Genomic DNA, 26618 nt, shown 5'->3' with positions numbered 1-26618 from the left:
GGAGGAATAAGCCCTGCTTCACGTTTTGCCTGAATTGGCTTGGCGCCAAAGTGGTGAAAACATCGCCCCCCCCCCCCCCCCAAGTCATTACTCACTTCGTCCAACTTCTTTCCTTCCTCAATTTTGACTGAATCCAATACGGCTGTCGAAAGTGATGTGTGCAGCTCCAGGTGTTTTGCAACGCTCAAAATCAATCACTGAGCTTTGTAGCGAGAAGCGCAGTGCAAATGCAACCATTTTAAATGAATCGTGGTATTTTGCGACCTATACTGTAGCGCTGAATAGGGGGGACGGGTTGAACGATAATGGCCTGTTGCAAATGCGTATATATGCGCATTCCTATTTTCTCTGTATAGAGCATAGGAGCCTCATCCAAAAGAGCCAAAGACTACGGCTTTACCAGAGGAGTTATCCTCTTGCACCAGGGACTTTTCTAGCATGAGTAGAAGATGTGATGTGCGAACGAGGAGTTCTGGAGCATACGTTAGTGTCAGGTTGAGTGGGGTATAACACGAAACATTACCATTGTACTCGATTTCATAGCTCACAGGTATATCTTCGTCGGCTCTGATAAGGATAGGTGCATCTCTTCTCAGCCTCCTTTCCTTGATACTGAATCTCAGTCCTGTATTATTAGCAGCAGTGATCCATAGGATTCTCTCATCAATTGCACTCTTTCCAGCATCTGGGATATCGCGAATAGCACCCTTTCCTTTCTCCCCTTCCTCAACGACGTCTTCCGCCCCTGGAACCCCACTCTCCCTCTTCGCGGCCATATCTCCAAGCCACTCCCTCCAAACTCTCACAACACCTTCATCTACAGCCACAAAACAAGTAAACAACCCATTTCGCGGCCCAATCTTCACTAGATTGGTCTGAGCAACCAATTGTGTGAACAATTCATGTCCTTCCAGACTCAATATCTGCTTCACGGTTTCGCCTTCAAACCTATCTGACGCAGTACCCGGAAAAGTCCGGCTTCCGGGGACATCCCCAGGCGGCCAACGCACCCGTCTCCCTCCCAGCTCAAGGTCGCGACGATGAGGCCGGAAGCGCGAGTACATGTTGCGCATCTCGCCAAGACGTCCAGCAAGGTTCGCATCGTTCTCATACGGAGGCTTGTATGTTGTGAGGCCATCAGTGCCGTGGTATGTACAGAAGTATGGCGGCTCGGTGAGCTTTGCTGAGGGGTGGTAGCATTCCAGTAGGAGCGAATGCGAATTCAACTCGGATGCTGCAACGAGCCGGTTGTGTAGGATGCGCAGAATAAGGGTGTATATACGGTGAGAAAGCACGGTTAAGGGGAGAAGTTGAGGGGTAGGTAGAGGCGTGAGGATGTGGAGGAGGAGCTTGGAAGAGTGATTAGTGGGGTTCGGCTGGGAGCGCGGGCAGTGGAGTACCTCATTTGGGAGTTTGTATAGGTAGCATTCAGTCATTGTGAAAGAGGTGATGCAGAATTCGAGAAGTGAAAGACGATAATAAGGTTGAAGGTAGTGAGCGGGGTCAAAGTGAGCGTAAACGGCAATAAAGCAGTGAATGGCGATAAGATACGATATCATCATTGTATCGTACTAGGCCCATTTTGGCAAGGCGCATTCTTCGGAACAAAACCGCGCTTTCTACTTCGAGGTTCAACACCATAACATCATCACGACTTCTCAAATGATCCTTTTCACTCTCAACACTTGATTACAACGTGTCTAGTGGGGCTGGAGTGCTTACTACGGGAGATATCCCGAGCCTCTCACCGCCATGCAAAACTTCGTTCGCGGTAGGGCGAACAGTCCGCAGAATAGTCGACCCAGCAGTGCCCATCGACAGCAAATTGCTGCCAACCTAAAGATTCCGGTGTCGAAGACGACTCTTCATCGTCAAAATCATGGGACGCAGCATTCTCGAGGTCAACCACAGAATTTCAGCCATGGCCATCAATCAACCATGCAACAGCAGTCAGTTCAGCGTGGGGCTCCAAGCCGTCGCATGGGACCTAAGCAGGATACCTACGACACTGACGCTGAGAGTCTTGATACCACTCTTCCGCGGGAGTCAGTTGTCCATGTCATCGATAGCCAGCGACATGAACATATCTCTGATCAGGAACATAGTGATAATGAGGATGTCGAGAACGAATCTGATGCGGAAGGCGAGGTGGAAGGTGAGGCGAGAGATGAAAGCGATGGAGAGGATGACGAAGAGCCGCGATTCACTGAAGAACAGTGGCGAATTCTTCAGCAGGGGGGCTTTGAAGATGCCGAACCGTCACTTCAATGCAAATTCTTGAACGATTACCAGGCGGGAAACCAGTATGGCATTTTCGATGCCAACAATTCATACCCATCAACCACTTCTGGTATTCCAGAGGGGCTTCCGGGAAAGTACAACCAAGCTCAAGATCCTGCTTCCGAAGACTTCGACGAGCAGAACGAGATCTCTCCTTCCCCGCAGCGCCTCGGTGTGAAAGCTCAGGGTCGACAACATTTTGCGAACCAACCGCTTCTTCGCCTCCCTGATCGTCCACCGTATCAGCAACCTCAACCCTTTCAGCCACCACACGTTGAACCTAGGGACAACGGTGCCGACACGAACGCCACAACTATGCGTCGGGGCGCCAAGCTTCAGTACAGTCAGATCCTTCCCACTCCTTCTGTTGAAGTAACTGCCCACCGCAATTTCCGTAGCCAGAATGAAACGCCACTTCAGCTTAGCAGCCAACGTCAGAAATCCGATCCGACGATCATTAAGCAACATTTGCCTACTCTTCCCATTTCAGAGGAGCAAGCTGTGAAACCGCCAACACTTCACCGTTCTGAGGAGGCCGCGGAAGCTCAGCCCCAAGGCCCAGTCGAGGACTACGACCTTCCCGAACTTCACAAGATGGCATATGAAGACTTAATAAACGAAAATTTCGACAAGAATCCACGAGCGGGCACGCCTGTTATTTCCGACAACATGCTTGAGAGGCCCCTGGTTGAACGCCTACAGCATGTCCAGAATCTTGACGGTCCTGACCAGGCGAAGTTCTTCAGCACTCTGCCTACTCAAGAATGGGAGGATGCTGGAGATTGGTTCCTGGACCAATTCAGCAGCATCATCAAGCGTACGAAGGAAGCGAGGCAGCAGAAACGAAAGCTAGCGAAGGAATACGAAAAAGAAGTGGAGAACCGTCACAATCATGTTACTAAAAAACAAAAGACGGTTGAAGAAGCCTTGGCCAAGATGAAGAATCAGGGAATGGGCCTTATCCCGAAGACTCCAGAGAGGAAGAGATGAAGAGTACGATGTGATTGTGAGAGCGTCTTTCGAGTTCAATTTTTTCTGTTTCGTTACGAGGTAATTCCGTTATGTCATGTATGAACAACAGTCGGCGCATCAAAAGCTGGAGCACGGGATGGGTCGACTTTCAAGTTTCCCAAATTGGGCTGCATTCTATATACCCTTATGTGTTAACATTTTATTTATTTGCGCTCTATAGACCCCAGCGAGCTCACTATAACTGTCTTACCTAGATCTTGAACACTAGTCATGAATATCTTGCGGGCCGCGAATAAAGCGGAGATGCAACCTTGCAAGAAGCAGACAGTCTCTTGTATGGGCAGGGGTGATTCGTGACATATTTTTGTCTTCTATTAATATCATCTATAATTCTAGCATAAGATTTACTAAATTCAATTTATCTTGTACCTATTCTGCAATATATGCTGACAGTGAAAACGTAGCATTACCGCGTCTAGGGTTTTGGTTAGGGGCATTTAAATACACCACAGAACTTGGGACACGTAGGGCTCTTAGGATTATCGCAGTGATGATGATACCGGAAGCTGTGTAGCCTTTATTGTACAGTTATGTTTAGAGCAAGAAGAAGGGCAAGGATAAAGTCGAGTGAGGAAGAGATTTATAATATTGACCACCGAGGAGCCCAGACGGAAGGAATGAGAAGATATTAATGATTTCTAGATCTTTGTGAGAGTTCTTCTCCACATGGTTGGAAGATCCAGGAGCTAATTAGGTGATTCACATCTCTCAGCCACTCTACCACTTCAAGAGTCTTAGTTATCCAGTGCAAAGCACCTCTCCACACTCTCCTCATTATTGCCCCACCATAACGGCATCTTGATGATTTTGCCACTGGAGAAGATGAGAAACATCAACAACATAGCGATATTAAATCCCGCATCGAGTGCCGCAGCAATGAGGAAATTATACCTCCTCCAGGTCTCAAACCGATGGCGGAAGTACCACCTCATGGAGATATAACCGACGATAAATCTGGAAATATACCCAGTACTAAGGTTTCCGTAGAACTGACTGACGCCGGAACCAAAGATTGTCACATTCCAGAGATGGAACTTAAGCTTTGATTTCGGCCACTTGCGATGGAGCAAGTACAGAATAAAGGGAGCAGCGGCTCCGTACAAGAAAGCCCATGGAAGCGGCTTGTACATGTGCTGGGCGAAGAGGCGCTTGGGTCCGATGAGAACGTATTGCACCCCCATGGTGTTGTAGGATGCAAGTAGTTGTCCAGTCCATTGGCCAAGTGGGTCTTTTATGTTGCCGAGGATATATTCGCGTTTGGTCCTGAGAACCCACTGGATGATACCATAGTTGATGGGGATGCCGATGAGTTCACCGAAGATTTGGCTGAAGAAGACAGCACGTGGTGGGATGTGCATGTAGTGGCCGATTTTTTGGTCTTGGAGCATATATTGGGCGCGGTACCTAAGCGTGTTAGTAGGGGATTGAATAAAGATAGATGATGATCTTACCATATATCTCCAGCTATGCATCCATACGTATTCGCGCCGGCAGGATGCTTGTGACCACTCACGGCGTGCACCATAAAGCCATAGAGAAGCTCGTTGAAGGTTCCAATGGCAACTTGAAAGCTAGAAAATGAGTAGAGCCAACTGAACGGGACGATCATAAATCCAGACGTCAAGATGGCAACGAAGAACGTCCAGATTGGAATGAAGAAGTACCCTTTCGCTAGAATCGTGACTATAGTGACAAAAGATGCCACGAACAAAGCAAGATACCACCACAGAGGGACTTCTTTGTATTGTCGTTGTATAACGTTGAGGCGGTCTGTATAGAAGTGATTGATGGAGTCCTTGCCTCTAGAGGCCGCTCGTTCACGGAGTTTAGCCATTGTGCCCCGAATATTGTCCCAGCCGAAAAGAAGCATCCAGGTGAAGGCAGAAATATATGAGGAGTAATCAAAGAAGAGACTCCAGATGGCCTGAGCACCCATGTAAACTGGACCGTAATGCTGATATGCAGTTTCGTTGAAGGTGTGGTTAGGCCCGATTAGCTCCGCCACCGGATATTTAGTTCCATTGGCCAGAAACACACGATTCGACATAAGATTGTGCTTCCATTCTCCTAGACTTCCCCACTTCGCAGCAGGGAGTAAAATCCAGCAGTTTAGGACGAAGGCTGCGGTAAGAACACAGGTTGTCCAGAAGGGGGTAATCATGGGGCTGATTAGCGATTGGTTGGAGATGTTCGCCCAATCAAGGGACAGGTTCAGGAAACCCATGCCACCAATACCGGCTCCAATGAAGTTGGCCACGGGATTTCTAGGCGCGACCCAGCAGAGAAACGAGAGCGAGCTCAGGAACGGAAATATATACTCGGGCAAGAAATGCCAGAAAATGCAGAATCCGAAGACCATGAAGAAGACGTACTTCTGTTTTCTCGCGACCCTGGAATCACGGGAAGATTTCCGCATCGTCTCGAAAACAGCTGTTTGCATCAAGGAGTAAGGCCATGTATAGATGGGATCGTAGAGTAAGAACTGTCGAGCTAGAGCAGCCATGGCGTATCCTATGTATACGATTGCCCACATGAAGAAAAGTGCCACTGGTACAGGGATGTAGGTGTTATAGTAGAGCTGAGCGAGCGAGATAGCGGACCATGCAGCATTTCCCGTGGCACCAGAGGCAGCAGTCAATGTAACAAGCACGTTTTCTTTCACCATTAGCTTGCATCTTTGAAATTTGGAGCGACTTACCTTTGGCATTCCATGGACCAGGATTCAAACTGAAGCTGAGCTTAGTGAATGGAACCCGAATTATCCTACCTGGCAGGATCTCTGCAAGCCACTGTCCTACGTAGTGAGAAGCTACGCTATTTAGTCTCTTCAAGTTTAAAGCCTGGGACCAACACCTACCTATCTGAACGAAGAGAATAGGATATACAGCTGCCGTTGTCCTATATGCTCCTATGGTGTACAGAATTGCACCCGGAGGAACGAAGATGAAGCAGAGTATGAAGTATCGAAAGGTAATGGTGGGCGAAGTTGGATCATCTTCGAGGCTCACGATGCTACGCACAACCTTGGGCAACTCTCGAACGTCTTCTGGGATGTCGTCTTCATTTTCGAAGGGTGTAGGCAAGTCTCCTGCCATGGCGATTTCAGGATTATTCTTCTCGGGATTGATTGTCTCCGACAAATCGTGGTCGATGGCTGTCACAGCGTTTCCCTCTTGAGACTCACCGCTACCTCCGCCAGGTTGCTTCTGGAAACGACTAAAGACGTTGGCCATCCCGTCGGTTGGACTATCCTACCCTCTGCTAGAGAGCAGCAGATGGGGGAAGCTGAAGGGAAGAGGGGTAGTCTGGTGGCGGCAAAGAGGTGAAGAGGATTTGGCCGCTCTTAAAGAGACACTTATCTTTGAATGCGACACATACCCTTGCGATTGCGTGAGGGCTAGAGTGTTGGGCATCTAATTTAGCTAAATGATGTGATTTGAAGCGGCGGGTGAATTTGGAACTTCCTCTTCTGAACACGATCAATCCCCGCTATTTTCGAGGCACTTCCAGGGTTCAGCACTGACCCATGATCGTGTGAGACAAGCCTTGCGTGGCGGCGCCTCTTGAAGAGCTTGATCAGACTGCGCATTTCTCGTGAGATGCAAGTGAATTGAGCCTACGCAAGGAAAATTACAGAACGATTAGACTCTCCGTAGAGAGTAGCCTGTAAATTCACCCATGGATTCTTCCTCAGTAATGGATCCTGGCATCCGCACATGAGCCTGGCTGCGGGGCCGACGAGTGTAACGAGGATCGCAATTCATTGGAGAGCGAGATGTGTGGGACTAGATGCGCTCGAAAGTAATCGATGGTGCTGGTAACCATCGATTGTGGAACGATGAAAGATGCCGTTGTTCGAAGCGCAGACCCAACTACGAAGGATCGCATCGCGCAGCCACGGGTGTAACAGTGCGGTGCCATTGTGCAGCATCGCTATGGCGTGTACTGTAGAGAGTGTCTTAGTCACAGGCCTAGCGGAAAGGTGAGTAGTGATGGTGAGAAGGAGGGAGAAATGATGCAGATAAAGCTTGAGCGACAGGAAAGGCTTAGCGCTGCACGTGAAAGCGTGAACCTTAGTCAGCCTTCCTGTCCAACTTGGCGCGGTCAAGTCAAAACAAACCTCAACACGAACAACAACAGCACATGCAGCCGCCATGAGGGTCGTCGAAGTAGTATTAGACGTAAGTGTTGCGATAGGAGGATTTACTATGCCTCTAACATATTTTCGCAGGGTTTCAAATCGTACGCTGTCCGAACTGTCATCTCTGGCTGGTTTGTTTACCTCCGAATCTGCACAAGAATCACAGCTCACTGTGTATAGGGACGGGAGCTTCAACTCCATTACTGGACTTAATGGATCTGGGAAGTCAAATATTTTGGACGCAATATGTTTTGTGCTCGGTATAACGAACATGAGCACTGTTCGGGCTCAAAACCTGCAGGTAGATAAATATGCGCCACATTGATGTCAAGTACTAAGACTGGCCGAACAGGACCTCATATACAAACGTGGTCAGGGCGGAGTTACGAAAGCTAGTGTTACCATCGTTTTTGACAACCGCGACAAGAAGAAGAGCCCCATTGGTTTCGAGGACGAGGCACAAATCTCTGTTATGAGGCAGATAGTCATGGGCGGAACAAGCAAATATATGATCAACGGACATCGCGCACAACAACAGACAGTGCAAAACCTGTTCCAGTCGGTCCAGCTAAACATCAACAATCCCAACTTCCTGATCATGCAGGGCCGAATCACGAAGGTCCTGAATATGAAGGCAGTGGAAATACTTGCCATGATTGAAGAAGCCGCCGGGACACGCATGTTTGAGGACAGGCGAGACAAGGCTTTCAAGACAATGGCAAAGAAGGAGATGAAGGTGCAAGAGCTTAGCGAGCTGCTGCGGGATGAGATTGACCCCAAATTGGAGAAACTTCGCCAAGAGAAGCGCGCTTTCTTGGATTTCCAGCAAACACAGAGCGACCTTGAACGACTTACACGGCTGGTTGTTGCCCATGACTATGTGCGGTACAAGGAGAGATTACGACAATCTGCGGGCGACCTCGAAGCAAAGAAGCAGCGGGCAAAGGACCTAGAAGGGTCCGCGGTCCGGATGAAGAAGGAGATCGAATACCTCCAAGAGGACATCAAGAAGGTCAAAGCCACCCGAGAAAAAGAGCTTCGCAAAGGCGGTAAATTTCAGGCCCTGGAGGAGGATGTCAAGATGCATTCGCACGAGATCGTCCGGCTGTCAACTGTCCTCGAACTGAAAAAGTCCAGCATGGCCGAGGAGTCTGATAGACGGAAGAAGATTGAGAAGAGTGTTAAGGAGCTCGAGACCCAGCTCCGGGAGAAGACGGAGACCTACGAAAAACTCCAGGAAAAGTATAAAACGGCCCATGATGAGCTCGCCAAGCAGACAGAAGAAGTGGAGAAAAAAGAGGAACTGTTTCAGACGCTTCAGACGGGTGTCGCTTCCAGAGAAGGCCAGGAGAGCGGATACCAGGGTCAGCTTCAAGACTCCAGGAACCGAGCCAGCGCCGCCGCTACAGAACAGGAGCAGGCCAAGCTTAAAATATCCCATTTCGAGAAGCGCATTAAGGAGGAAGAGCCGAAGGCAAAGAAGGCGAAGGAACAGAACTCTGGACTGCTGAAAGACCTCGAGGCTCTCAAGACCCAAGCTAAGAGGCTGGAAGCCGAGCTCGCAAAGATGGGGTTTGAGCCAGGAAAAGAATCGGACATGTACCAGCAAGAGTCCCAGCTCCAAACAAAGATACGCGATATCAAACAGCAAGCCGACGGGTTGAAGAGGAGAGTCGCGAACATTGACTTCAGTTACAACGATCCGTCTCCAAATTTCGATCGATCGCGTGTCAAGGGTCTTGTTGCTCAGTTGTTTACACTGGAGAAGGAACGCACTCATGCAGGGACCGCTTTGGAGATCTGTGCCGGAGGCAGACTCTATAATGTTGTCGTGGACACAGCCGATACTGGTACTCAGCTGCTTCAAAATGGTAAACTCAGGAAGCGCGTAACCATTATTCCGCTTAACAAAATTTCTGCTTTTAGGGCATCGGCCCAGAAGATTGGTGCAGCTCAAAAGATAGCTCCTGGCAAGGTCGATCTGGCACTTTCGTTGATCGGATATGAAGATGAAGTCACGACTGCGATGGAATACGTTTTTGGCTCGACGCTTGTTTGCGAGGATGCCGAAACTGCGAAGCGTGTCACCTTTGATCCTGCTGTTCGAATGAAGAGTGTCACTCTCGAGGGAGATGTGTACGACCCCGCGGGGACATTATCTGGAGGTAGCGCACCACAGTCGAGTGGTGTTTTGGTAACCTTACAGAAACTCAATGAGCTTACCAAGGAACTTCAAGTGCAAGAGAAACAGCTCGCAGTGCTACAGGCAACAATGGCAAGGGAAAAGAAGAGGCTTGATACCACCCGCAAGACGAAACAGGAGCTTGATCTTAAGACCCACGAGATTAAACTTACAGAGGAGCAGATTAGCGGTAACTCGTCATCTTCAGTAAGTTTTAGACCCCTTGATCCAACAATACTAATGGCGTCTTAGATCATCCAAGCAGTTGAGGAGATGAAAGCTAGCATTCTGAAGCTCAAGGGAGATGTCAAGGATGCGAAGTCTAGACAGGACGAGGCTTCCAAAGAGATTAAGCGCATCGAACGCGACATGAATGAGTTCAATAACAACAAGGGTAGCAAGCTCGCCGAGTTGAAAGCATCATTGGACAAACTGAAGAAGGCACTCAACAAAAATAACGGTTCAATCAAACCACTGCAACTGGAAATGAGGGAAGCAATGGTTGAGTCTGAGCAATGCGGAGGCGATCTTTCGGCCGCCCAGGAGCAATTACAGGACGTGCAGACGACGTTGACGACCCAGCAAGAAGAGATTAATACGTTGATTGCAGAGCAAGCTCAAGCAAAGGTATGTAAATATGTCCTTGTTCGGCAGCCTGCTAACATGTTTGAAGGATGCACACGATCTCGCTCAGGCTAACCTATCGGACGAACAAGCTAAGCTGACCGGATTCGACGATGAACTACGTGCCTTGGAGGAAGCAATCCGATCAAAGAACTCCCTCATCACTGAAGAGGGGCTTGAGCAACAGACTCTTGGTCACGATATTGAGAGGTTTCACAAGGAACGAGACGCAGCGTCACAAAACCTCAAGGCTCTTGAAAAGGAGCACGACTGGATCGCTGATGAGTGTGAACTCTTCGGTCGACCAGGGACCCCTTACGACTTCCGAGGTCAGAACATGTCTGACTGCAAGGCTACCCGGAAGAATCTCCAAGAGCGGTTCCAGGGCATGAAGAACAAGATCAATCCAAAAGTCATGGCTATGATAGACAGCGTCGAGAAGAAGGAAGCTAGCTTAAAAAGGAACATGGCTACTGTCATCAAAGACAAGAAAAAGATCGAGGAGACGATTGTGAATCTCGACGAGTACAAGAAGAAAGCTCTGCACAAAACTTGGGAAAAGGTCAATGGCGACTTTGGGCAGATTTTCAATGAGCTTCTTCCCGGAAGTTTTGCGAAATTGGACCCACCCGAAGGCAAAACAATCGCAGATGGTCTGGAGGTGAAGGTCATGCTTGGCAAAGTCTGGAAACAAAGTTTGACTGAGTTGAGCGGTGGTCAGCGGTAAGTGCTGTCTTATGTTCCATGTGACTGCGATACTTACACTTAGTAGATCTTTAATCGCCTTGTCTCTCATCATGGCGTTGCTGCAATTTAAGCCAGCACCAATGTACATCCTTGATGAGGTTGACGCCGCACTGGATCCTTCCCACACACAGAACATCGGCCTTCTTATCAAGAACAGATTCAAGGGCTCGCAGTTCATTGTTGTAAGTTTGAAGGATGGCATGTTTGAGAACGCTAACCGGATCTTCCGGACAAGGTTTGTTGACGGAACTAGTGTTGTGCAAGCGACTACTGCGGCTGAGATGAAGAGGTAACGAAACTAGATGAATTACGATGAACCTGGGAATGCTGGTATGGGCTACATGTTTTGGGGGTCTTGTGCAGCTGTATGGTGAATGTCGCATTGGGAAGGCATGACTCGGCGTCTTTTTTTTACTTTTGTATATCGGAGCTAATTCTGGGAAAGGAGGCAAGTCCTAAGTCGGGCCGGCGCTGAATGGTCAGTTCCTAATTGCAATTGCTTGAATCTCTTGTTCTTCGATGCCTCCTTCCCGATATGGATGGCGATCGCCTAGCCGTTCCGCGAACTTGGCTTCACAGCACCACAATCCCTTCTCTCTTCCTGTTCGCCATCTATCATGTTCGTCCCTTGCCCCGCGGATTTCTGGCCGTCCGCTCCATTCCTATAAGTACCCTATGACTACATCCTCCATTTCATTCCCTATACGCTGTCGCTCACCCCATCCGAAGCGAGTCTGCCCGCTCAGCCCTCACAATCTCTCACCGTCGTCAGTATATGTCGGCATCAGCTTCTTCTGAGGTATCGTCTCATATCGAGCAGCGCCGAGACGGTGTAGCTGCGAAAGACTCGAGTAGCATTCTAGGATCACGAAATCTTAGTAATGGGAATGACCTAGTTGTGCACCCGACACCACGGTCAACGCTACCCAGACACTGGACCTCATTCCAAGAGCATGCCGACTCCGTGGGCTGTACTGTAACCCCTGGAAACGGATCTACGCCGAGGCCTGAGAATAGACGTGAGGGTTTCATGTGGGAAATACCACTAGGAGGTAATTATCACGAGAGCCGGCATCCCCGCAAAAGCTCTAGCACAGGCTCTAATTTGACGATCCACAAATCACGAGTCAAGCCGGTGACTGGCAGGCGTACGAGCATATGTGCTTTCGATACAGCAGAAAGCCCCCCCCAAAGAGATAGTACTGAATCCTTCATCACCCACGAGATATCTTGCGATAGTACCAGTCTATCTTCTGTTAGCAGCATCGCTCATGGACTATTGGGAGTTGCTCCAGACCTTACAATGTTAAACGCGATCAAGAAGAAGTACGAGAATCGCAGTGGGGGAACCGCGACAGATGTTCCAACCCCGGTTATTCGACGATCTAGTAACCCTAGTCGAAGATTGTCATTCAGAATTAACCCCAAGATAAGAAGAGCTCGATCGGAGGACAAAGAGCGCAGCAAGCCTACTGGAATCGAGCCAGTGAAACGTGGGTTGAAAGACCGACGGAAATTGGACAATGCGGATGCGATGAAGCTCACTCTGCCGCTGGGCTTACCTAATCTACCTCCTCGACAACGCACCCCTATAACGCCAATTCCCCCAAGTCTCCCGCAGATAGGTTCCAACCGGTCTCGAAGTCCAAAGTTTCCGTGGGTACGGGACTGTCCCCCTGAATGGCCAACAATGGAAATTTCTCCACCGTCCACTATCCAAGAAACCCCTTGCAGTGGTGATAACAAGCATGGCCATGGCCTCCTTCCTGGGAGTGATCCGATCTTCTCCTCGCAGGGCATACCCAAAGGGCGAGAGAGACCAGGCCTCCGAGGTTTCTCAAGCCGACCCCGAATGCACAGAAGGAGCGCCAGTCAAAGGAGCGATATCTCACCGGTAACAAGTCCTCTGAGCAAAGAAGCACCTAATTATCTTATAAAGACAGAAGAATTGCATCAATTAGGCCAGCAAAGGAAGCAAGCGAAACGCTCAAGGCGTTGGCGATGGAGTGCCCCGTTCACATCCGGAGACATAGAGTCCGCAGACTCGCCCTCTCGCCAACTAACCGACTCGCCACAGCCCTTCCCCTCGAGGCTTCGCGCTCCATGGAAAAGACAAGCTCATACTCCTCCGCCGTCAGCTGCCCAAATACCACCCTCCGACTCACCGTCTTCAATGTACCCCACAAACCCCTGGCTTGGAATGCATACCCCCGCCACAAAACCACCAACCCACCCCATGAAAGATCCCATTTCTAGCTTCCCCGTCCCTCCAATGTTCGTCCCCCCTGGCGTCCAGCGCGTCTCTACCCCGCCTCTCTTTGATGAAACACGTGAAATCAGAGGCAAACTCGCAAAATTCTACTTCGACATCCACGGCGTGAAACACTCGCGGCCTTCCCCATGCGTGCAAGCTGGAGTATGGGATTCAGACGCCCTGCTAATGCCGCAGGAGAGCAATATCACGCCAAAAAGCGGGAGCGAGGATGAAAGCCCACAAGGCATATCTGTTTCTGGAAATTCGCCGTTGCAATTATCAAAGCCTTCATCTTCCCAGCCGAGGAAATCGCCAGCCGAGTACTTTGCGGCTGGGGCTGGGAGGAGCGGTGCGCCGTTCTCCGCACCGGTTCTCACAAACTCGGCTGTTTTCCAGGACTTGTATCATGTTCATCAAAGAGAAGACGAGAGAAAACCTAATAGTGGGGAGATTGAAGGGGTTGAAGATGTGGCGATTCTAGAATGGCTAATTCCGGAGCATTTGCCCAGTTCCCCGTTGTGTCCACTTCATCCGAAATATCGGGGTCCGAGTAGGATTTGTGTGTATCATGGACGGAGGAAGGATAAGTCCCGGGAGGATGGACTTGGAGATGGAGTTGTGGAGGACGATGAGGGGGGTGATAGTCTTAGGAGAGAGAAGGGGTGGGCGAAGAAGAGGAGGAGAAGGAGGCTGATTAGCTTCTCTGGTCAATGACAGATGGTGCGGGGAGTTTCCTTAGGGTGTTTCTGCCCTTGAAGGTAGATATGGGCATGCATGGTTTGGTTCGGTTTGGATGGGTTGGGTTGAGATGGGACGCTAATGATGTGACGATTTCATTGGGTGGGCGTACATTCTTAATGATGCCTATTTTGTTCTTCATTTCGTAATTCTGTCTTATCACTTAGCCATCCTCTCCTCAATCGCTACACAATTCGATTCCAAATAAGGAGGCCGAGTCCTCGCAGTCTCCCCATTTCAATCCAGACAAGCTTCTGCACCCCAGATGAGTCCCTAAACTCAATCCAAAGTCTCTCGCGTTGCCCGAAAATAACCTCGACTTGTACAATTGTCGGATGAATTGGCACCGCCGTACACTAAGTGCTTCGCCCCCCCCTCACTCTTCTCGAAGGACTATTCTCCCAAGTCTGCGTAAAGCCATCTTCATCCTCATCAGCATCTACATCCGCTAGATCCACACCAGTGACGCCTTCATCATACATATCTTCAGTTCCGTCCTCATCGATTCCCAAACTACTCACATCACGATCACCACCTCCCTTCCCCTCACCCTCGTCATACTGTTCGCTACCAGTCTCCGCGTCCCGATCCCCATCCTCAGGCGAGAAAACAGGACTCTGCGCAATCTTAGGCCGACTCTTAAAAACACGCTCATAATCCACTTCATCGCTAAACAGCTCCTCTTTCGGCGTCCGCTCCCCACTCCTCGCTTCCTCGATCGCGTGGATGCTTTTCCGGTTGCGAGGCGTGTCGAATTGGTTTATTGGGTACAAAGACGTCCGCAAGCTTTTCCTCTTATCTTTTTTCCGTTGTGCCGCCTGGGGATTTTGCGACATCGCTGCCATGCTTAGACGTGTGCGTTCGAGCAGCGAGGTACGTCGGTCGAGAGGGGCTGGGGGTTCTGCTGTTGCGATTGTGGAGAGAGAAGGGAGTGGATTGGAGTCTGGCGGGGATTCGTCGATGGATGGGAAGGAGTTGGCATGAGCCATGGACATGCGAGTTCGCTCGACGAGGGAGAGGCGAGGTTGTTTTTTGACTGGTGACGGGGTGGCGTTGGCGACGGAGGAGAGAATTTGTTCGGCGAGTAAGTCTTCGTGGCTGAGAGATGGGGGCTCGAGGACTGGGGGTTCGGAGGGGAAGTATGAGGAGGGTGGAGGGGAAGGGGAGCGAGGTTGCGTGGTTTGAATGGCTAGGCGAGGGGGGGTGGAGACCATTGGGAGAGGCTCAGATGTGTCCTGGGTACCATCGAAGTGATTCTGGATTGTCGTTTCTGTAGCATTTGACAGTGGGGATAGAGATATCGATGGGTGACCGACGAGCGTGGCGTCTGAGTCGGTTGGAGTGGCTGTAGGCTCACGACGAGATGATGGTGGGGGCATGCTCTCCTTAGACTGTTTTTTTGACGGCGGTGCCGGTCTAGTGAGTTTCTCTGTGTGTGAAGATGTAGGTCTCTTGGACGCTGAATCTGATCTCGACTTCCTCCGTCGGGTTGGGGAGGTACTGAACGATGAGCCACGGCGCGTGACATGGGTGATGGTGGATCGATTGTTTCTTGCTTTGGACACCTCAAGTAGCTCAGATTCCATCTCCGAAATGATGTCTTGATATTCCACGCTCAGAGGGTTTCTCTGAACAGGATCCATGTCGGACGGTTTCGTGGAACGCAATTGGAGCTTCAGATGATCGTCGAATCGGAAGGCCTCCTCCAAGGCCTGCGTCCTGGGAGGGGGTGGTTGTGCTTCGACTTCCTCACGCAGCTTTTCGTGGAACCTCTTCCATTTCTGCAGCCTCGCTTGCTGTTCCTGCACCCTCGATTGCAGATTCTCTAGCAGACCAGTATCCGGAGAAGCATCCTGTAGCTTGCGACCATTCTGCACCATCCTCCATACATCCTTAAATGGCCTGTTCAAAAAGGCATCCTCGACTTGGATATCATCTCCATGCAACATGGTGTCGAGCCATTTCTGATTCCCAATCCAGTTGTCCCTCAATTGCTTCTTAATTGCGGCCGTGTCGTTCTGCGGGATCGATGATTTCCGGTATCGAGGCGTGGCCTTGCATTGGTTATTACGGCGATTAATTTCTACTGCCTTCTCCTGCAATAGTCTGTCGAATTGTGTGTACCTCGTTCGTTTCTCATGCTTTCTCCTTAGAATATTAGTGAGCGCTGCCTTATGTGCTATGGCTAACGGCAACAATGATGCTTGCTGGTCTCTGGGGAGTGCGGGATCCGTGGATAATTTCCTTGCGACCGGCGCCGCCTGCCTCTTGGCGCGTCTCTGAGCCGCCAAGTGCTTTTTCAAAACAGCTGTGGAGAAGAGAGCCAGTATCTCATAGAACTTCTCGCCCTTGCACTCATCCAGCATTGTCTTCCGCAACACTGATTCCCGGCCTAAGATGCCAATTTTCTTCAATTCGTTCAAACATCGATAGAGGGCGGCGCGGAGGTTGAGCGATTGGAGGGGTTCAAGGGGAGGAAAGAAGGGCTGGAGTTTCTAGAACCCCAGTTAGCCGCTACTCTTCCTTGCTTGTGTAAGAACTCCTTACCTGGCTCGTCTCTACTGGATCCCAGATTTCAAGCAGCCGGAAGAGCGCCCATTCCACACCGCCAATTCTTTGTTTCTGATCTGCATTCTTCGAGGAGAATGTTTGCACGGTAATGTTAGGCCAATCGGCACGCAAGTCAAGGTCCAGGAGTCGGAGATTTGTCACGAAGAGTTTGATATCTGAGGGAGGGAATGGGTTGGTGTTTTGGGCCGATTTGGCAGTTGTTTTGATGCTCAGACAGCGGGATAAGTTTGTTGTGGCAGAGGTAGCGGCGGAGGAGGAGGGCTGCGATGTTGAGTGGGACATGACCTGTCTATGTAGTAAGACATACAGAAATTTGGGAGGCAAGACGTGGGCTTGTTACTGCAAGTGGACATTCCTTATGGGATTTGTGGTGTTGAGCGCCTGATTCAAAACAACGCCAAGGCTTGGATGTTTTGGGCTTAGTGGATTTAGTTGCCGCGCACTATGACGATAGTGGCCAGCCCGGGCCGGGTCCGTTTGCGGCGGTCGGGTTGTGAACAATAAGCGTCTGTTATTTACAGCATTCACCTTCACTCCGCCCTCTTCTTCTCGTTTCCTTTCTCCTTGTGCAAACACCCCTCACCGCCTAGCAAGCCCTGCAGTTTCCGGTCTAGGAATTCCGCCCTTACACCCACACACACACACATATATATATATATCTCTATATTGCTATCCTCCACCGCCCGCTATCGTCAACTACTCACCGCCATGACCGCCGACGATGGTACCCAAACCAACGGCATTCCTGCGAAGTGCGATCCTCAAGCGAGCCTCCTAAATATGCCGAAACAAGAGCAGAAACCGTGGATTCTAGAGGATGGTATGTCATGATGACGGAGCAATGTCCGTATGCGACGCCTTCAATCGCCCTTGCGCTTCCCTCGTTACGCTTCCCCCCGTTGTGGCTTCCCTCTTTTTGGCTTCCCTCATCGCCGCTTCCCTCGTTGCCCTTCCCTCGTTGTGGCTTCCTTCCTTGCGCTTCCTTCCTTGCTGCTGCCCTCATTACCCTTCCCTCGTAGCGCGTCTCTCCTTCCGCTCTCGTCTCGCTAACCTCGCGCAGAACTCGACAAGATGGCTCCACGCTTTGCAGAAAACACTACCTCACCTATCCCCTTCTTCCACCTCCTCGAGCAACTAAAGACCACAAAGCGAGCTGGCTGGCAGCGCTTCGGCCTCCAACACTGCGAATCCATCTCCGACCACATGTACCGAATGAGCATCCTTTCTATGCTCGCACCAGCCTCCCTCTCCTCTAAGCTCGATCTCGCAAAGTGCACTAGGATGGCACTGATACACGACATGGCCGAGGCGATAGTCGGTGACATAACTCCAGTGGACAATGTGTCCAAAGAAGAGAAGAGCAGGCGAGAAGCCGAAACCATGGACTACATTTGCAACAGGCTCCTTGGAAAGCTCAATGGTGGATTGAACGGTCGGGAAATCCGGGCGATATGGCAGGAGTATGAAGATAGCGAGACGTTGGAAAGCAGGTTCGTGCACGACATCGATAAGATAGAGCTCATCCTGCAGATGGTGGAGTATGAGCGAACGAACAAAGGCGCAGTGGATTTGGGAGAGTTTACGTGGGTTGCCACGAGGATTCAATGCCCAGAGGTCAAGGCCTGGTCGGACCACGTTCTGTGGGAACGGCTGACATTGTGGGAAGCTTTCGGGAAGGAACCGAAGTGGGGTGGAAAAGACGGGCTGACCAAGCCGAAAGCGAAGCCTGCCCCTCTCTAGACTCGCGGTCGAGCTCGGAGAACCACTTGTGGAATTTGGCGGGAGAAAGGATCATGGTTCACAAACGGCACACCGCCTGGTAGACGGCATGGAGTTTGGGTTCTCTAGCGCTGTGAATTCAGTGCTCACCAATATTCTTGCATTGAATTGAAATTCACCCCAATTGATCTCATCAATACCACTTTTCAGTCAAATGCCCGAAGCCTCGTCCGCGTCACTACCGCCTCAAAAAACGTCTTAGATGATAGCCTTGCAGCATGGGTTGTTTCTACAACACACCTTCGTACGAGAATACGAGCGATGTCGGTTCAGTGGGCTTTACGTTCCTGCAGCTGCAGGAATTATCCGGTAAGCTCCCAAAGAATACCCATTATTCCAATTCTCTCCGCATATTGATATATCTGTAACAATATGCTTGGCCAATTTGAAGGCCTTCCACTTCCTTCTCTCACAAGCCTTCAACGTTGGACACACTATGTGTGTTCCCACATGGCAGTTACTGGTGGTTTGCAACTTCATGAGACCCTTTGGGGTCTTAACTTGAATTGACGTCCTATTCATTCCCGTTGTTGTTCCAATTCGTTCCCAGCGCCCTTCTAAAAGCTTGGACCCACTTTATTCGATCGAAATACCCGGAATCCAAGCAAACTACTCAATCTACTCATGGACATCATGTATACCCTTCCCAACGCCCCGTCATCTACCCAAAAGTATATTGACAAATTGCAAATCACCGCGTAGGAAGGGCACCAAAGCCTCGCTTCCCTGGATCGAACCGTGGCTTAGGAAGAGCCCTAATTGACTAGGGTACCCACTTTAAATCCCGGCCCAGCAATTCCACAAGAGGTCCAACAGATAAGATCTAGCAAGAGGATCAGTTCACTGTGCCGCAGGACTACCTCTTCGAAAGGATTTGGCTACTTTACGGTCCAGAGGCGAGCATTCCTTTTATGAAGGCTTGTTTGGAGGCAATTGCCGGATGATTGTATTCAATTAGCTTACTTTACACAGTATACGCGCTCTTACGCCCCGTTGCACTGAGACATAGAGAGCATTACAATTAAAAAGATGGATTTTTCCCATCCTTCTCCTCTTTTGACGTCGTTAGGGTTGCAGATTTGCCAATTGAAGCCCTTACACTCAACGAAGCTATTCCTGAAAGACCCAAATAATGATGTGGATCTCGCCAGCACTGCTCACGGCAGCAGCAGCGCTGACTGGTATTTCGTCTGCCCTGCCAAGTAAACATGATGGCCATTGCGGACCGCTGAAAGGAAATTTCACGATCAAGAAATATCAACTCTATCCCGAAAATGCGGACTTCGACCCTGATAACTGTGTTCTCTACCTTGGGTCAGTTGCCCTTTCAATTCTAACACCTCATTTACTGACAGTGTTTATAAGACAACTCTGGAACGCTTCTCTAGGCGTCTATGACCCCTTCAAAGACAAATATCTTGAAACCATTGAGTTTGACGGCATCTCACACAATCCCGCATTCCACCTCGGTGGCGTCGGTTTCGACAAACGCACTGGTCTCCTCTCCATGGTCGCCGACGCCGCACCAACCTTCGGAACCTTGGGCCAAGACATCTCAGGCACCAACTGGCTCATGAAATACGACCCCAAATCCCACACCATGATTTACAAAATCAACCTAACCGAATCCTCGCAAGGCAAATACGGCGGCTTCCAAGATGTTGAGCAAGACCCCGAAGGAAATGTTTATGTCATCGGCACCTTCCCCAGTACCATCACCAAAGTCAGCAAGGACGGGAAAACAGTAGTACCCTGGTATTTACCTGAAGTCATTGACCACACGAAACGCGGTACCGGTGGTCTCGCAGCCTTAGACTGGATGCTGCTAGTCCAGGGCGATCAGTCCGGGGCGATTTGGAGGTTCGATATGCGCGCCGAAAAAGGTGTCCCCCATCCCGTCAAAATCGTCTCCGGGAACCACACCTTCGGAGACTCAGACGCCATCTACCTACCCCCCAAATACAAAGGCACAGTTCTCCTCGTCGCCGAAGACTCCGCTGGAATTTCGGTGTTCAGAAGTAAGGATGCGAAGTGGGAGACGGCTGAGTATAAGGGGATTATTACGGGTGCGAATGCCGATATCTTTAATACTGCACCCATACAGATTGGAGAAAGTGTTTATACGATTTTGGAACCGTTTGGGGATGCTGGGTTGGGAGGACCCGGTACGGCGGGGAATAGGACGGATTTTGTGGTTAGGGATATTAGTGAGGAGGTGGAGAGGTTGCTGGCTTTGTAGATGGAAGGATGAAGGTGAGTGAGAGAGGAGGGGTAGGGTAAAGCCCTGTGAGGTGGGATTTTGGGATAAGCCTTTATAGGGATTGTTACGATTATGGATAGGGGGATTGTATGGAGTCGCAAGTATGTACATACATCTCCAGTCGGCACACTTCAGTCTTAGCTTTCCTTTGACTTATGATGGCTTCCACACCTGCTAGCTGCATTCAACTTCCTACCCGCTCCACCCTCTCACCCCACACCCCTCCTCACCCCTCCTCACCCCCTCCCCTGCCCACAACATCCCTGAACTGTATACCTCTTCGCATCCAACTCCCAATACCCATCATACTTGAAATTGATCTGCGTGTTCTCCGGATGACATTGATTGATGATATTCTCAAAAGCGTCCCAACACACCTGTTGTGCATTGCTCTGGCCCCACGTGGGCCAATACATGCAGGCTCCATGCGCCGTGTACGAACCGGCCGTTTTGTAGAGTGTGGTGTCGCCGCATATGTGTTGCCGCATTACGTATAGGTCGTTGCGGGAGACGGCAAGTCTGCCGGAGCAGGATGGCGCGCGGTAGCATTCTGCGGCAAGGATTGTGGGGAGAGCGGATAGAGAGAGCGCGAGGATGGTGGTGAGTTTCATGGTGGGGGAGTGGATTCTCTCAATGTAGTGGCAGGAACAAGTCACTAGGACTTGATAAGGTAGTGCTTTGGATGAGGAAGCTACTTGGATACTCGAGTGCTATCCTGGGTCAAAGAACTCTTGCTCCTCTTATATACCTCATCCCCCTGTCCTATTCGCATAGCCATATATTTTACCATGCCAATGAATTCCCAACACTCTCGACTTGATGGCCAACTAGGTACCATTCGCGACTTGGTTCCCTTCACAATGCGGGAGATATAATTCTCGAGAATTCGGAATTTGGTGTTGTGTCGCGAGATACTACTCAGAATGGAAAGTGTTGGATCTGCTCTTGAATTTATACTTGTATACGAGCAGGCCGAGGACTCAGCTTGATTGGGTTGGGGTAAAATTGGGGGATACAGTCAGCGAGCTCGGGTGACATGAGAATCTCGTATTTGCTGAATAAACTACCATTTTTCTGGATCGGACATTGACGGGAGAGGTTTGTGCGAGAATGATTTCCACGAGCTGTTAGTCTCAATGGTAATTGGTGCTGTCGATTGCTTCCTCTAGGTTTTGTGCGGAGGTTGCTGAACTAGGAAGGAAACAGCTGGGAAGAATTACCAGTATTCCATAATGCTTACCCCCATTTTCTTCTGGAAACTCCACTAACACACAATCCGACCTTAGATTCTAGTCTCCATTATCTCTTGCAGCACGGTTTTCCTCCTAATGGCTCTGGACTGGATTTTACGAACACAGTTATGGACATGAACTTGTGCATTTGATTTTGGCACACGCATTTGATGTCTGGTGGCGCTATATTCACCCCAATAATCCAGTCATTTCAAGCCGGTTATCCGAGTTCTATTCGATCATGTCCATCTCGGGAAATTCATACAGCCCTAGGCAGGAATAAGGTCTAGGCCTCTGATGTTCAGGTCGGCATGACGACTATCTCTATGGAATTTTTCAGGCCATGCAGCAAATCCAAGATTTTGAAGAGACCATCGATGAGTAGTCGCTGTTGTTTCGTTCCGCACAAAGATGGGCAGAGCAGCTTTCGAAGTGATTTTGTTATCCACGTGGCCTGTGGGAAGATAAATTTTATCAAGTCCAAAGAAAATAATGGGTGACTTTTTCGGTTAGTTCAAGCAGAATAGCAAAGGGAGAAAGCTGGGGCGAGAAGGAGGGATTGTATAGACATGGGACGGGAATCCGGAGTCAAGATCTATGGATAACGCACGGATCATAAGTCTCCACGTGAAGTCGCGTTCGCGTGCTGGCTTAGTCAGCAAAGAGATAAGATCGTTTCTTTCACCCCTCATTCTCAGTCCACCGCAGCGGTGAATGACTCCTGATTGGCTTTACTCAAGTGTACGTCAGTGGAAAGAATGTGAAAATGGTCTGAAGACGAGTCATCGTCTGTATTCTGCTTTTTCCACGAAAGCCGGCGTCATCGATCGCCGCCATATTGACCTCCACTCGACCGTCTCACCGATGCTGCCGGAACGATGCCCCGACTGAAAGGTGCAACTGTATCGGACCAGATAGTGCGCAAGCGAAAACGAAAGCCCCTCGAAGATGAAGTATCATTGCAAGAGACAACGACCCCGGCCGCCGCACAACCATTGGGGGCGCTAGATTCGAGCTCGACCAGTACAACCGTACCTACAAAGACGACCGATGGCGGAAAAAAGCCTCGAAGAACCACAAAAGCGAATAGTGGAGGGGGGGAGCCCGCACTCGCTCGCCATGGCTCCTCGACTGTCGTTGAGTCGTCTATCCCATGGCCGGAGCACTACACGAGGCTCGCCCAGACACATCGCGCCCTCAACCTTGTCTACACATTCTGCTGCACTCGGAAGCACCTCGCCACGACTTTCGACAATCTCAAATCCACGGTGGAGGGGCATATAAAGCGAGAGTTGGTAATTGAGGACGTGGCTCAGATAGCAGCTTTGGTTCCTCGATCGATCAACTTCGAATACGTGGATGAAGCAATGCTGCAAATCAATCTCATGGGATCTGAGGAGAACATAAGTGGGAAGCGGGCCAGAGAGTTTGCTATTGTGGATCCTTCCGAGATGGATAAGAATGAGCACAAGGCGGTGCTGCTGTTCGAGTTCATCGATGGTGACCTTAAGCGTCAAGTACAACATGCCAAGACCGGAGAGCCTACAAAAGTGACTCAGAGACTCAGGAATGAAGATCTGAAGATGCCAGTCTACAGTCAGAAACAAATGATGAAGTTGATCGAGAAGCGAAATAACAAGTTTACCTCAGCGGTGAATGCGTTTCTGAACCAATGCGCTGATGATGACGTGGATTCAGTCGAAAAGCTTAAGGAGAATGCACTGGCTTTCGTGCCGATGCCCCCGGAGAGCCGAGCGAACACTCCCGGGCCGGAGAGATCGCGACTACCCCTAACAATACCGAAGGAGCGGAAGTCAATACCTGAAATTGTCGACGAAATCAAGACGCTAGAATGGTATACTGGACAGATCGTTCCGGACGGGCATCGAGTCTTTGATCCACAGCCTCCTATCTATGGCGAGTTGAACTTTCAACTATCACAAGATATGGTTAATGCTCTGTATAACACGCGGAACATCACTCAGCTGTACGCTCATCAAGCCGAAGCCATCAATAATCTATACGGCGGCCATAACGTGATTGTCTCAACCTCCACCAGTTCTGGAAAGTCACTGATCTATCAAATACCCGTTCTACATCAACTCGAGCAAGATATCAACACTCGCGCTATGTATATTTTCCCGACTAAAGCGTTGGCCCAGGATCAAAGGCGAAGTTTGAAGGAGCTCCTGCGATTCATGAATAGTCTCCAGGATATCGTTGTCGAGACATTCGATGGGGACACACCCATGGCCGAAAGAAATTACATCCGAGATGAGGGGAGAATCATCTTTACGAATCCAGACATGCTTCATATTACAATTTTACCGCATGAGGAAGCCTGGCGAACATTCCTCCAGAACCTACGTTTCGTAGTAGTTGACGAATTGCACGTTTACAACGGTCTTTTTGGTTCCCACGTCGCCTTCATTATGAGACGTTTACGAAGGATTTGCGCCTCCGTGGGAAATCGGCATGTAAAATTTATTTCCTGCTCTGCTACTGTTGCAAACCCCGAAGAGCATATGAAGACGATCTTTGGGGTGGAAGAAGTCAGGCTGACCGACTTCGATGGCTCTCCATCGGGGAGGAAAGAATTCTTGTGTTGGAACACGCCTTTCAAGGACCCAGGTGACCCTACTTCAGGAAGAGGAAACAGCTTGGATGAATCTGCAAAACTCTTCTGCCAGCTCATTCTTCGAGGAGTCAGAGTCATCGCCTTCTGCCGGATTCGAAAGCAATGCGAAGCGCTCCTAGCAGCTATCAAAACTGAGTTGACGAATCTCGAGAAACCAGAGGTAATAGCACGAGTGATGTCCTACCGAGGCGGATATACTGCTCAAGACCGACGACAGATTGAGAGAGAAATGTTTGATGGCAAACTCATTGGAATCGTTGCCACGAACGCATTGGAGTTGGGCGTCGATATTGGCTCTTTAGATGCTGTTATTACAGCCGGATTTCCCTATACCATCGCAAACCTCCGCCAACAGAGTGGCCGAGCCGGTCGGAGAAACAAAGACTCCCTTTCTGTGCTCGTTGGAGACTGCTTCCCCACCGACCAGTACTATATGACGAATCCGGATGAGATTTTTACTAAGCCGAACTGTGAACTGCAAGTTGATATGGAGAACGTGCTTGTGCTCGAGGGGCATATTCAATGCGCAGCCCACGAGATGCCTATTAATATGGAAGCAGATCTACCCTACTTTGGCCCCCTCCTTCCCAAGATTGCGAAGGAGAGAATGCGCAAAGATGCGCAGGGTTTCTACCATTGTAATGAACGCTTTCTTCCTCAACCCTCACGTTATGTTGCTATTAGGGACACAGAAGATACGCATTTCGCCATTATCGACATTACGCATGGGAGAAATACAGTCCTTGAAGAGCTGGAGGCTTCACGCGCTTTCTTCACAATATACGAGGGCGGGATCTTCCTGCATCAAGGAAATACGTATCTTATCAAAGAATTCAGCCAAGAGCGCCTGATTGCCAAAGTTGAGTTTGTTAAAGTTGACTGGACGACGCAACAGCGCGATTTTACAGACATCGACCCCATTGAAACAGAAGCTATACGCCGTATTCCTGGCTCGTTATCGAAGGCGTATTACGGTCCTATCAAGATTCAGCAAGTCGTCTTCGGCTTCTTTAAGGTCGATAAGAAAGGCCGGATTTTGGATGCTGTGCAAGTGGACAATCCACCCATCATCCTTCATTCGAAAGGCATGTGGCTCGATGTGCCTAAATCTGCTTTCGACATTCTGAAATCGAGAAGGTTGAATATCGCAGCAGCGATCCATGCCGCCGAACATTCAGTCCTTTCCTTGATGCCTAACTTCGTCATCAGCATGCCGGGCGACGTTCGAACAGAATGTAAAGTCGCGCTAAAGGAATTCGCGAAAAAGGAAACATCGCGTAAGCGGCCAGCTCGCCTTACATTCTACGATGCAAAGGGTGGCGCTAGCGGAAGCGGCATCAGTACCAAAGCTTTCGAGTTCATCGATACCCTGCTAAAGCAAGCTTGTGAGAGACTGCAGGCTTGTCAGTGTCTCGAGGGATGTCTAGAATGCTGTTGTGACGAACGCTGTAAAGAGATGAATCAGGTGATGAGTAAAGCGGGAGCCCTTGTTGTCGTCATGTGTTTGTTGGGTAAGGCGGACGAAATCGATGTTGATGCGTTGCCCTGGGGCGAAGAAGATACGGTGCCGGCGGGGATTGAGACTGTGGTACCTGCGGATGAGGTTAGGATGGTCAGAGGGAAGTTTGTGGATGGGGTATGGATTAAGCAGGATGAGGAGGAAGAAGATGCGTTTGCGAGGAGTATTGCGATGTTTGGGGGGGAGAGGACGTTTATTAGAGTGCATCGGTAGGGGAATCGAGGTGTTTGAGTTATCGTGTCATTCATTGAGTAGTTATAGAGAGATTCCAAAACTATGAAGTCAGGCAGGGTTTCAAAGTCGAAGTGGTTGTAGTTACGGCGCAACACTTGCCCTCTTCGCTTAAGGCTGATTCCAGAGTCCACTAAGAAGGTGCGCCCGCCTCCTCATCTTTGATTCTGCTCCTCTTGCGTCACTATTGCTCATGTTCTGGGTTGAAAATGGCTGCTCATTTTTCATGAAGGACTTTTATCTCTGAGTGCCCCATCCGGATCGCTGCTATGATACACGCTAACTCTAATAAGAACGAACATCCACCTTCCCATTCCATTACCGTTGCCGAGATGTACTCAACTTCTTATTGTGCCGAAGACTATGCAGTTGATAATTCTGTGTCCCTGT

General features: G+C 49.8%; 10 protein-coding genes across 10 annotated transcripts; 6 read left to right on the top strand and 4 right to left on the bottom strand.

Annotated features, from left to right (window-relative positions):
* Positions 1 to 366: 366 nt before the first annotated feature.
* On the bottom strand, positions 367 to 1501 carry BDR25DRAFT_331564 (F-box domain-containing protein; the record flags this gene model as incomplete). The annotated part of the gene is made up of 3 exons (XM_033692652.1): positions 1401 to 1501; positions 524 to 1349; positions 367 to 472 (listed from the first exon to the last, which is right to left on the bottom strand). Exons 1-3 carry the CDS (start codon positions 1434 to 1436, stop codon positions 369 to 371), a joined length of 966 nt encoding a protein of 321 aa, XP_033552677.1. The 5' UTR covers positions 1437 to 1501.
* A 156-nt stretch (positions 1502 to 1657) lies between these two features.
* BDR25DRAFT_339817 (uncharacterized protein) lies at positions 1658 to 3379 on the top strand. Its single transcript, XM_033693436.1, has one exon. The coding sequence runs from the start codon at positions 1753 to 1755 to the stop codon at positions 3268 to 3270; it is 1518 nt and encodes a 505-aa protein (XP_033552676.1). The 5' UTR covers positions 1658 to 1752; the 3' UTR covers positions 3271 to 3379.
* A 528-nt stretch (positions 3380 to 3907) lies between these two features.
* Positions 3908 to 6769, bottom strand: BDR25DRAFT_88977 (putative oligopeptide transporter). The gene is made up of 4 exons (XM_033699198.1): positions 6170 to 6769; positions 6011 to 6121; positions 4764 to 5967; positions 3908 to 4716 (listed from the first exon to the last, which is right to left on the bottom strand). Exons 1-4 carry the CDS (start codon positions 6543 to 6545, stop codon positions 4047 to 4049), a joined length of 2361 nt encoding a protein of 786 aa, XP_033552675.1. The 5' UTR covers positions 6546 to 6769; the 3' UTR covers positions 3908 to 4046.
* A 697-nt stretch (positions 6770 to 7466) lies between these two features.
* Positions 7467 to 11299, top strand: BDR25DRAFT_278524 (RecF/RecN/SMC protein; the record flags this gene model as incomplete). The annotated part of the gene is made up of 7 exons (XM_033687685.1): positions 7467 to 7493; positions 7544 to 7584; positions 7634 to 7754; positions 7806 to 9842; positions 9888 to 10262; positions 10309 to 10982; positions 11029 to 11299. 7 exons carry the CDS (start codon positions 7467 to 7469, stop codon positions 11297 to 11299), a joined length of 3546 nt encoding a protein of 1181 aa, XP_033552674.1.
* A 273-nt stretch (positions 11300 to 11572) lies between these two features.
* On the top strand, positions 11573 to 14175 carry BDR25DRAFT_88967 (uncharacterized protein). Its single transcript, XM_033699197.1, has one exon. It carries the CDS (start codon positions 11782 to 11784, stop codon positions 13972 to 13974), a length of 2193 nt encoding a protein of 730 aa, XP_033552673.1. The 5' UTR covers positions 11573 to 11781; the 3' UTR covers positions 13975 to 14175.
* Positions 14176 to 14301: 126 nt separating this feature from the next.
* On the bottom strand, positions 14302 to 16902 carry BDR25DRAFT_331561 (uncharacterized protein). The gene is made up of 3 exons (XM_033692651.1): positions 16546 to 16902; positions 16086 to 16493; positions 14302 to 16052 (listed from the first exon to the last, which is right to left on the bottom strand). The coding sequence occupies exons 1-3, from the start codon at positions 16849 to 16851 to the stop codon at positions 14355 to 14357; spliced, it is 2412 nt and encodes an 803-aa protein (XP_033552672.1). The 5' UTR covers positions 16852 to 16902; the 3' UTR covers positions 14302 to 14354.
* Positions 16903 to 17114: 212 nt separating this feature from the next.
* On the top strand, positions 17115 to 18467 carry BDR25DRAFT_331560 (uncharacterized protein). Its single transcript, XM_033692650.1, has 2 exons — positions 17115 to 17389; positions 17630 to 18467. Exons 1-2 carry the CDS (start codon positions 17278 to 17280, stop codon positions 18307 to 18309), a joined length of 792 nt encoding a protein of 263 aa, XP_033552671.1. The 5' UTR covers positions 17115 to 17277; the 3' UTR covers positions 18310 to 18467.
* A 1016-nt stretch (positions 18468 to 19483) lies between these two features.
* Positions 19484 to 20606, top strand: BDR25DRAFT_379390 (uncharacterized protein; the record flags this gene model as incomplete). Its single annotated transcript, XM_033697603.1, has 2 exons — positions 19484 to 19662; positions 19714 to 20606. The coding sequence occupies 2 exons, from the start codon at positions 19484 to 19486 to the stop codon at positions 20585 to 20587; spliced, it is 1053 nt and encodes a 350-aa protein (XP_033552670.1). The 3' UTR covers positions 20588 to 20606.
* A 72-nt stretch (positions 20607 to 20678) lies between these two features.
* BDR25DRAFT_350112 (uncharacterized protein) lies at positions 20679 to 21988 on the bottom strand (the record flags this gene model as incomplete). The annotated part of the gene is made up of 7 exons (XM_033694644.1): positions 20679 to 20770; positions 20798 to 20814; positions 20849 to 21318; positions 21357 to 21592; positions 21625 to 21794; positions 21829 to 21867; positions 21924 to 21988. 7 exons carry the CDS (start codon positions 21986 to 21988, stop codon positions 20679 to 20681), a joined length of 1089 nt encoding a protein of 362 aa, XP_033552669.1.
* A 570-nt stretch (positions 21989 to 22558) lies between these two features.
* Positions 22559 to 26365, top strand: BDR25DRAFT_331558 (P-loop containing nucleoside triphosphate hydrolase protein; the record flags this gene model as incomplete). Its single annotated transcript, XM_033692649.1, has 2 exons — positions 22559 to 26081; positions 26288 to 26365. The coding sequence occupies exons 1-2, from the start codon at positions 22719 to 22721 to the stop codon at positions 26363 to 26365; spliced, it is 3441 nt and encodes a 1146-aa protein (XP_033552668.1). The 5' UTR covers positions 22559 to 22718.
* Positions 26366 to 26618: the final 253 nt, after the last annotated feature.

The sequence above is a fragment of the Lindgomyces ingoldianus genome, assembly GCF_010093535.1.
Source record: "Lindgomyces ingoldianus strain ATCC 200398 unplaced genomic scaffold BDR25scaffold_4, whole genome shotgun sequence".
Classification (NCBI taxonomy): domain Eukaryota; kingdom Fungi; phylum Ascomycota; class Dothideomycetes; order Pleosporales; family Lindgomycetaceae; genus Lindgomyces; species Lindgomyces ingoldianus.
Note: the sequence above shows the minus strand (reverse complement) of the source record. Positions and strands in the feature narration are given on the sequence as shown.

What these genes read in the sequence shown, in the direction of transcription:
- BDR25DRAFT_88967 (XM_033699197.1), top strand. Translation starts at nt 11,782, where the DNA reads ATGTCGGCATCAGCTTCTTCTGAGGTATCGTCTCATATCGAGCAGCGC.
- BDR25DRAFT_331561 (XM_033692651.1), bottom strand. Translation starts at nt 16,851, where the DNA reads ATGTCCCACTCAACATCGCAGCCCTCCTCCTCCGCCGCTACCTCTGCC. An exon ending in ATCCAGTAGAGACGAGCCAG is followed by an intron (nt 16,494 to 16,545) that starts GTAAGGAGTTCT and finishes CTGGGGTTCTAG; the next exon opens with AAACTCCAGCCCTTCTTTCC. An exon ending in GACTATTGCAGGAGAAGGCA is followed by an intron (nt 16,053 to 16,085) that starts GTAGAAATTAAT and finishes AACCAATGCAAG; the next exon opens with GCCACGCCTCGATACCGGAA.
- BDR25DRAFT_88977 (XM_033699198.1), bottom strand. Translation starts at nt 6,545, where the DNA reads ATGGCCAACGTCTTTAGTCGTTTCCAGAAGCAACCTGGCGGAGGTAGC. An exon ending in TATTCTCTTCGTTCAGATAG is followed by an intron (nt 6,122 to 6,169) that starts GTAGGTGTTGGT and finishes TAAATAGCGTAG; the next exon opens with CTTCTCACTACGTAGGACAG. An exon ending in TGCATAGCTGGAGATATATG is followed by an intron (nt 4,717 to 4,763) that starts GTAAGATCATCA and finishes TAACACGCTTAG; the next exon opens with GTACCGCGCCCAATATATGC.
- BDR25DRAFT_331560 (XM_033692650.1), top strand. Translation starts at nt 17,278, where the DNA reads ATGACCGCCGACGATGGTACCCAAACCAACGGCATTCCTGCGAAGTGC. An exon ending in ACCGTGGATTCTAGAGGATG is followed by an intron (nt 17,390 to 17,629) that starts GTATGTCATGAT and finishes AACCTCGCGCAG; the next exon opens with AACTCGACAAGATGGCTCCA.
- BDR25DRAFT_339817 (XM_033693436.1), top strand. Translation starts at nt 1,753, where the DNA reads ATGCAAAACTTCGTTCGCGGTAGGGCGAACAGTCCGCAGAATAGTCGA.